General features: G+C 43.8%; 1 protein-coding gene across 5 annotated transcripts in view; it reads left to right on the top strand.

Annotated features, from left to right (window-relative positions):
• PHACTR4 (phosphatase and actin regulator 4) overlaps positions 1 to 9716 on the top strand; it is a 125715-nt gene that overhangs the window by 106393 nt on the left and 9606 nt on the right. For all 5 annotated transcript variants that reach the window (XM_017534751.2, XM_017534750.2, XM_017534753.2 and 2 more), the window contains 2 exons: positions 4453 to 5050; positions 7940 to 8124. In XM_017534751.2, coding sequence (XP_017390240.1) covers positions 4453 to 5050; positions 7940 to 8124 — 783 coding nt within the window. The remainder of the gene's footprint in view (positions 1 to 4452; positions 5051 to 7939; positions 8125 to 9716) is intronic.

Below are 9716 nucleotides of genomic sequence, written 5' to 3' on the forward strand. Positions count from 1 at the left end.
ATCTCGGCTCACCGCAACCTCTGCCTCCCGGGTTCAGGCAGTTCTTCTGCCTCAGCCTCCTGAGTAGCTGGGATTACAGGCACGCGCCACCATGCCCAGCTAATTTTTTGCATTTTTAATAGAGACAGGGCTTCACCATGTTGACCAGGATGGTCTTGATCTCTTGACCTCGTGATCTACCCACCTCAGCCTCCCAAAATGCTGGGATTACAGGTGTGAGCCACCGCGCCCGGCCCAATCAAGTTTTTTTTTTTTAATTGTTTTGGTCACTGAAATCTAAAAGTTTGGAAACCATTGCTTCAGAAGTACTACTGTCTTCTCATAGGTATAACATGGAGTATTAGTAGTACTACTGTCTTCTCATAGGTATAACATGGAGTATTAGTACTAAGGAAGGACCACCAGCAATAGCTGAACAGGTCAAAGGGAATTGTTTCCCATCCCAGGAACACTCTGGTTTTCCACAGAACTACAGCCAGATGCTGTTGTCAGGGTATATGTACCAGAATTTAATTGCTTAATGTATATGCCTTCCTTAAATTACCAAATGTAATTTCTTATTAATTCAAAAGTAAAAACATTCATTTATGGTCTCACCAGGAATGAGTTTTGTTGTAGATAGAATAGCTAACCGCTATTTTTAGAGAATCAGCAAAAATCCAATCTACCCATATCTATTTTACTGTTCCTAAAATTCACATTTTTAGAATCTTTTTTTGTGTGTATGCAGTATTTTTCTAGAATCCCCTTTTCAAAGTTTAGTTATCGGGCCAGGCATGGTGGCTCACACCTGTAATCGTAGCACTTTGGGAGGCCAAGGTAGGCAGATTGCTTGAGGCCCAGAGTAGGAGACCAGCCTGGGAAACATGGCGAAAACCTGTCTCTACTAAAAATGCAAAAAATTATCTGGGCATGGTGGTGCATGCTTGTAATCCCAGCTACTTGGGAGGCTGAGGCAGGAGAATCACTTGGACCTGGGATGTGGAGGTTGCAGTGAGCCAAAATTGCACCACTGTCCTCCTACCTAAGCAACAGAGTGAGACTGTGTCTCAAAAAAACAAAACAAAAAACATTTACTTATGATGAGTGACATTAAAACATTACAAAATTAGGCCAGGCACAGTGGCTTATGCCTATAATTTCAGCATTTAGGGAGACTGAGGTGGGAAGATCACTTGAGGCCAGGAGTTCAAGACCAACCTGAGCAATGTAGCAAGACCCCATCTCTATAAAAAATTTAAAAATTAGCCAGGCACAATGGCTCATGCCTATAATCCCAGCACTTTGCGGGGCCGAGGTGGTGGATCACCTGAGACTGGGAGTTTGAGACCAGCCTGACCAACATGGCAAAAAATTAGCCAGGCATGGTGGTGCATGCATGTAATCCCAGCTGCTCAAGAAACTGAGGCAAGAGAATCACTTGAACCTGGGAGGCGGAGGTTGCGGTGAGCCAAGATTGTGCAATTTAACTCCAGCCTGGGCAACAATAGTGAAACTCCGTCTCAAAAACAAATTTTTTTTTAATTAGCTGAGTATGGTGACATGTGCCTGTAATTCTAGCTACTCGGGAGATTGAGGTAAGAGGATTGCATAAGCACAGGAGTTCAAGGCTCCCAGTGAGTTATGATTACACCACTGCACTCCAGGGTAACAGAGTGACATCCCATCTCTAAAAAAATAAAGGCTGGGCACAGTAACTTACACCTCTAGTACCAGCACTTTGGGAGGCTGAGGCAGGTAGACTACTTGAGCCCAGGAGTTTGAGACCAGCCTAGGCAACCTGGAGAAACCCGTCTCTACAAAAAATACCCCCAAAAAATTAGCCAAGCATGTTGGAACATGCCTGTGGTCCCCGCTACTTGGGAGGCTAAGGTGGGAGGATCACCTGAGCCCAGGGAAGTCAAAACTGCAGTGACCCGTAGCTGCACGACTGCACTCTAGCAACACAGTGAGACTCTGTCTAAAATAAATAAGTTTAGCTTACTTTAAAAATAAAAATAAATTGGCTGGGCATGGTGGCTTATGCCTGTAATCCCAGCACTTAGGGAGGCCAAGGCAGGTGGATCACCTGAGGTCAGGCTTTCAAGACCAGCCTGGCCAACATGGTGAAACCCTGTCTCTATTAAAAATACAAATATTAGCCAGGCACGGTGGCACTCACCTGTAGTCCCAGCTACTTGGGAGGCTGAAGAATCTCTTGAACCTGGGAGGTGGAGGTTGCAGTGAGCTGACATCGCACCACTGCACTCCAGCCTGTGTGACAGAGCAAGACTCCATCTCAAAAAATAAATAAATAAGTAAATAAAAACTAACTAAATAATAAATTTAAAAAGAAAAGGGGCCAGGTGTGGTGTCTCACATACTCCTAGCACTTTGGGAAGCTGAGGTGGAAGTATCACTAGAGCCCAGGAGCTCCTGGACAGCATAGCGAGACCTTATCTCTACTAAAAATTAAAAAAAATATTAGGTAGGCATGGTGGCATGGACCTGTTGTCCTACCTACTTGGGAGGCTGAGGCAGGAGGATCACTTGAACCCAGGAGATCAAGGCTGCAGTGAGCTGTTGTTCATACTGCTGCACTTCAGCCTGGCAGCAGAGGCAGCCCTTGTCACAAAAGAAAAAAAAGAAATTATAAAATTAGCTAGCCTTTTACTTTGATTGTGTCCAATATAGTGGGATTTAGGACAAATACAGTTTTATTTCAGGGAAGTTTTTGAGACCATTTGAGAACACTGAGTGGGATGAAAATAAAGGGTTTGGGTAGAAGGTTAGAGATTGGTGATCAAAAGAACTACTATAATTATTTTGGAAGTTTTGTTTCTATGTGAACTGATGATCTACTTCTTACAGGTCATATGGAGCCCTCCAAAGGGACTTTGCTGAGTCATTGGGGGCTTTGGTGAAACCATAGGAATATATACTGTCATGTACAGGGTGAGGGATTCTCATCTGATAAACATATTGAGGGTCCACTAGATGCCAGGTACTGTGCACATCTCTGTGGATATGTTGATGGAAGCAAGGTTGCGCTGCCATCAAGGAGCCCATCATTTAGTGGAGAGTAGACACAGTGAGGTGAGGTGCAAAGGGAACATAAGAGGTGTGCATACTAATAAATATTAGAGACAGTAGGATGCAGTCAAATAGTCAGAGACCTGGATGCTAGCTGAGTCCATGCCGGTTTGTAGTATCATCTTGGCCAAAGTCACCTAACTTCTGTGGCCTCACTTTTTCCTTCTGGAAAATGGTAAAGATGCTATCTTGTTTCCCCTGTCACCCCAGGTGGTATAGAGTATGACTTCAAGGACAGAAAACACTTTGATTTCTTCAAACGCCTTTGCAATTGCTATAAAAATTCAAGATGTCAGAATTGAGAGTTGTAACACAGAGCTAAGATATCTAGATATTGCTATTTATCAGGATATGGTAGCAATACCCACTATTATTTATTTTTTATGCTATCTGAATGTTTAAATTTTTTAATGGAGTACTGTTATATAAATAACTTTTTTTTTTTTTTTTTTTGTCAGAGTCTTTCGCTGTCCAGGCCGGAGTGCAGTGGCATGATCTTGGCTCACTGCAACCTCTGCCTCCAAGGTTCAAGAGATTCTCGTGCCTCAGCCTCTCCTGAGTAGCTGGGATTACGGGCACCTGCCACCACATCTGGCTAATTTTGGGGGTTTTTTTGTTGTTGTTGTTTTTTATTTTCATTTTAGTAGAGACGGGGTTTCACCATGTTGGCCAGATTGGTTTTGAACTCCTTACCTCAAGTAATATGCCCATCTCAGCCTCCCAAAGTGTTGGGATTAAAGGCCTGAGCCACTGTGCCTGGCCACAAAATAACTTTTTATCAGATCTTTTTGTCTCTATTCATATTAACTACACCAAGATCAAGTTATAAAAAGTTGTCAGTGGGGAATGGTGGCTCATGCCTGTAATCCCAGCACTTTGGGAGGCCAGGGCAGGTGGATCATTTGAGGCCAGGAGTTCAAGACCAGCCTGGCCAACATGATGAAACCCCATCTCTATGAAAAATACAAAAATTAGCCAGGCTGTAGTGGCGTGCACCTATAATCTCAGCTACTTGAGAGGCTGAGACAGGAGAATCGCTTGAGCCTAGGAGGTGGAGGTTGTAGGGAGGCAAGATTGCACCACTGCACTGCAGTCTGGATGAGAGTGAGACCCTGTCTCAAAAAAAAAAAAAATTGTCATATCTGTTGCCATAGCAATGAAGCTAGCTACTCATCAGTCTTCCTACACCTCTATACGTTTATTTGAATAAATATAAATTTTGTTTTACTATAAAAATATGTGGGGAATGGCAAAACTATGAAATTATATAACTTACTAGAAAGACTAAAACTGAACTCAACATTAATTCTAGGCCCTGGGCTGATCCCTTAAAGCACTGGAAAGTCACGTGAAATTGATGTGTTGCTCTCTCTTTTCCAGCTGAACTGTCCCAAGCAATAAACAGTGGTACATTGTTATCAAAACCGTCCCCACCATTACCACCCAAGAGAGGCATTCCATCCACCTCAGCACCCACCTTGGAGTCTGCTGCTGCCATCACCACCAAAACACCAAGTGATCAAAGAGAGAAAAGCATGTGTTCTGTGGGCTCTGAACTGCTGCCAGTGATCCCACCTTGCTCTCCGTCCCCACCATTGCCTACTCATATACCTCCAGAGCCTCCATGCTCCCCTCCATTCCCTGCTGCGACTTTTCAAGTTGTACCAGAAATTGAGTTTCCACCATCTTTAGATCTACCCCAGGAGATTCTCCAGCAGGAAGATCAGAGAAAGGAAGTCCCCAAGAGGATATTGGACCAGAACTTTGGGGAGCCCCATATACCCTCCAGGCTGCCTCCACTCCCACTGCATATTCGAATCCAGCAGGCCCTCACTAGTCCACTTCCCATGACTCCTCCTCTGGAGGGCTCTCACAGAGCTCATTCGTTGCTCTTTGAAAACAGTGACAGCTTTTCTGAGGACAGCAGTACACTGGGTCGGACCAGGTCTCTTCCCATCACTATTGAAATGCTGAAAGTGTAAGTGCCTCTAAAGCTTGCCTCTTGTTTCTCCTTTACTCTAGATAGCCCTGCTTAGAAAAAATTACTTATAAAAAGAAAATATGGGCCACACATGGTGACCCACACCTGTAATCCCAGCACTTTGGGAGGCCAAGATGAATGGATCACCTGAGGTCAGGAGTTCAAGAACAGCCTGGCCAATGCAGTGAAACCCCGTCTCTATAAAAATATAAAAATTAACCAGGTGTTGCTCATGCCTGTAATCCCAACACTTTGGGAGACTGAGGTGGGTGGATCACCCGACGCTGAGAGTATGAGACCAGCCTGACCAACATGGAGAAACCCCATCTACGCCTGTAATCCCAACACTTTGGGAGGCTGAGGTGGGTGGATCACCTGAGGTCAGGAGTATGAGACCAGCCTGCCCAACATGGAGAAACCCCATCTCTACTAAAAATACAAAATTAGGGCCGGGCGCGGTGGCTCAAGCCTGTAATCCCAGCACTTTGGGAGGCCAAGGCGGGTGGATCACGAGGTCAAGAGATCGAGACCATCCTGGTCAACATGGTGAAACCCCGTCTCTACTAAAAATACAAAAAATTAGCTGGGCATGGTGGCGCGTGCCTGTAATCCCAGCTACTCAGGAGGCTGAGGCAGGAGAATTGCCTGAACCCAGGAGGCGGAGGTTGTGGTGAGCTGAGATCGTGCCATTGCACTCCAGCCTGGGAAACAGGAGAAAAACCCCGCCGAAAAAAAAAAAAAAAAAATACAAAATTAGCTGGGCATGGTGGCACATGCCTGTAATCCCAGCTACTCGGGAGTCTGAGGCAGGAGAATCGCTTGAATCCAGGAGGTAGAGGTTGCAGTGAGCCGAGATTGCACCATTGCACTCCAGACCGGGCAACAAGAGCAAAACTCCGTCTCCATGAATAAATAAACAAACAAAAAATTAGCTGGCAGTGGCGATGCATACCTGTATTCCAGCTACTTGGGAGGCTGAGGCAGGAGAATTGCTTTAACCTGGGAGGCAGAGGTTGCCATGAGCCAAGATTGTGCCACTGTACTCCAGCCTGGGCAACAGAGTGAGACTCCATCTCAACAAAAAGAAAATGTGGATAAATTTTATTTTTTTTGAGATAGAGTCTCCCTCTATTGCCCAGTCTGGAATGCAGTGGCATGATCTCGGCTCACTGCAACCTCTGCCACCAAGGTTCAAGTGATTCCCTTACCTCAGCCTTCCAAGTAGCTGGGATTATAGGTAAGTACCACCATACCTGGCTGATTTTTATACTTTTAGTGGAGATGGGGTTTCACCATGTTGGGCAGGCTGGTCTCATACTCTGGACCTCAGGTGATTCACCCACCTCAGCCTCCCAAAGTGTTGGGATTACAGGCATGAGCCACCGTGCCTGGCAATGTGAATAAATTTAAAGTACAAAGAATACTCTGCCAAAAGAATTTGGACTTTTTTTTTAATCTTATTTTAAAACTTTATTTTATTTTATTTTTGATATGGTGTCCCACACCATCACCCTGGCTGGAGTGCAATGGTGCGATCTCAGTTCATTGCAGCCTCCACCTCCCGGGTTCAAGTGATTCTCCTGCCTCAGCCTCCTAAGTACCTGGGACTACAGACGTCTGCCACCACACCTAGCTAATTTTTTGTATTTTTAGGAAAGACCAGGTTTCACTGTGTTGGCCAGGATAGTCTCAAACTCCTGACCTCCTGATCTGCCTGCCTCGGCCTCTGAAAGTCTGGGATTAACAGGTGTGAGCCACCGCGCCCAGCTTATTTATTTATTTTTTTGAGACAGATTCTCACTCTCACCCAGGCTAGAATGCAGTGGTGCAGTGTTAACTCACTGCAACCTCCACCTCCTGGGCTCAAGCAATTCTCCCACCTTAGCTTCCTGAGTAACTGTGACTACAGGTGCATGCTATCACACTCTGCTAATTTTTGTATTTTTTGTTAGATACAGGGTTTCACCATGTTTCCCAGGCTGGTCCTGAACTCCTGGACTCAAGCATTCGGGATCATGGGTGTGAGCCACTGAGCCTGGCCAAATTTGGACTTTTTACTCTTGTGACTTCATTTTTTTTAATGGAGATTTTTGTAATGATGCAACATTTACAAAATTATTTACATGAAACATTACAACTACTAGTTTTATACACTACAGGGAAAGCATTGTATAACGTGGTGCTTAAGAGCATTCACCTTGGAGTGAGATAGCCCTAGGTTCAAATTCCAGCACTACCACTCTTAGCTTATAGTAGTGTTAAGTTACTTAATCTTTCTGCTCTTAGTTATGTCATCTCTATATGGGAATAATATCTACTCTGTAGGCTTGTGAGAATGACATTAGACAAATTCTGGAAAGCGCCAGTGCCTAATAAGTTGTAAAGCTGGAATTGGAACCCTTAGATTAATAACCTGCTAAAAAGTTTCTCAGCAAGATTGTTAAAGGTAAGGGAGAGAATTATAAGTTACTTCATTCCTGGATTTTTTTTATAGTTATTTCAGTCCTATGTCTTTGTGTTATTGTTGAGATGGAGTCTCACTCTTGTCACCCAGGCTGGAGTGCAGTGGTGCAATCTCGACTCACCTCTGCCTCCTGGGTTCAAGCGATTCTCCTGCCTCAGCCTCCCAAGTAGCTGGGATTACAGGCGCTCACCACCACACCTGGCTAATTTTTATATTTTTAGTAGAGACAGGCTTTTACCATGTTGGTCAGGCTGGTCTCAAACTCCTGACCTAAGGTGAATCCACCTACCTCGGCCTCCCAGAGTGCTGGGATTACAGGCATGAGCCACCACTCCCAGCCTTTATTTCAGTCTTTCGTCCTAAGAGTAAGTTATCCTCTTTGTTTCTAAAAATATATATATATAATTATGTTAATTTGTTAGTCCAGACGATGAAGAAGAGGAGGAGCAAATCTGTCCAACCACATTCAGTGAAGACATGACATCTACCTCAGTCATTCCTAAACTACCACGGTGTCTACAGGAGGAAGAAGAGAAAGAGAGTGACTCTGATTCAGAAGGTCCCATTCAGTACCGAGATGAAGAGGATGAAGATGAAAGTCATCAGAGTAAGAGAGGGAAAAGCAAAAGGGAGAATTATTTTCCAGATAAGCTATTTGCTGATCTTAGCAAGTGTCAAAAGAAATATGGAAACAGGTACCTTCTCCCATTAAGTCATCTGGCTAACTGATATTGGAAGCCACTGTGAAGGACTCCTTATCTCTACTACCATCCCTCTGTTAAAACAAGCCAAGACAGAGATCCAAGTAGATTGAGTCACTCAGGCTTTAGGTTTTTGTGGTTTTTGTTTTAATTTTTTTTTTTTTTTTTCTGACAAGGTTTTGCTCTGTCACCCAGCTGGAGTACAGTGGTGCAATCATAGCTCACTGCAGCCTCGAACTCCTGGGCTCAGGTGATCCTTCCACCTCAGCCTCCCAAGTAGCTAGGACTACAGATGTGTGCCACATCTGGTTAGGTTTCTTTGATTTTTTGTTTTGTAGAGACAGGATCTCACTATGTTGCCCAGGCTATTCTTGAACTTCTGACCTTATGTGATCCCCTGCCTTGACCATTCAAAGTTCTAGGATTACAGGCATGAGCTACCATGCCTAGCCTATTTTAAAGACACATAATAGTAGTACACATTTATGGAATACATGAGGTATTTTGATATAAGCGTGTGTATGGGTAATTAGGCTAACCATCACCTCAAGCATTTATTTATCATTTCTTTGTGTTGGGAATATTCCAAATCTGCCTTTCTAGTTATTGTGAAATATGCAATAAATTATTGTTGACCATAGTCACCCTAGTGCCACCAAACACTATACCTTATTTTTTTTTGGGGGGGGGGGGACGGTCTGGAGTACAGTGGCACAATCTCAGCTCACTGGAACCTCCACTTCCTGTCTCAAGCAACGCTTCAGCCTCAGAACCCAAGTAGCTGGGAATACAGACATGAGCCACCATGCCCAGCACATTTTCATATTTTTTTGTGGAGACAGGGTTTCATCATGTTGCCCAGGCTGGTCTCGATCTGAGCTCATAGTGATCTGCCTACCTCAGCTCCCAAAATGCTTTGATTACAGGCATGAACCACCTCTCCTGACCTAGATCTTATTTCCTTCTGTATAGTTCTGTTTTTATACCTGTTAACCAACCTGTCTATCTCGCATCCCCTCTACCTTTCCCAGCCTCTGCTAACAACCATTTTCTTTACTGCCTCCATGAGATCAACTTTTTCAGCTCCCACATAAGAGTGAGAACATGCAACATGTATCTTTCTGTGCCTGGCTTATTTCACTTAAGGTAATGTCCTCCAGTTCCATCCATTTTGTTACAAATGACAGGATTTCTTTCTTTTTATTGGCAGAATAATATTCAATTGTGTATATACACCACTTTTTCTTATCCCTTCATTCACTGATGGACACTTAGTCTGATTCCATATCTTGGGGTTTATAAGTAGTACTGTAATAAAAGTGATTGATTGATTTGCTGATTTCCTTTCTTTTGGATATGTACCCAACAGTGGGATTGCTGGATCATATGGTAGTTCTATTTTTGTTTTTTCACGAGTGCAGGTGACTTGATACTTTGAAGGGTAGTTCAATTTTTAAAGGCGTTTTGTTTGTTTTTTGTGTTTTTTTTTTTTTTTTTT

Source organism: Cebus imitator, unplaced genomic scaffold (assembly GCF_001604975.1).
Source record: "Cebus imitator isolate Cc_AM_T3 unplaced genomic scaffold, Cebus_imitator-1.0 Scaffold87, whole genome shotgun sequence".
Classification (NCBI taxonomy): Eukaryota; Metazoa; Chordata; class Mammalia; order Primates; family Cebidae; genus Cebus; species Cebus imitator.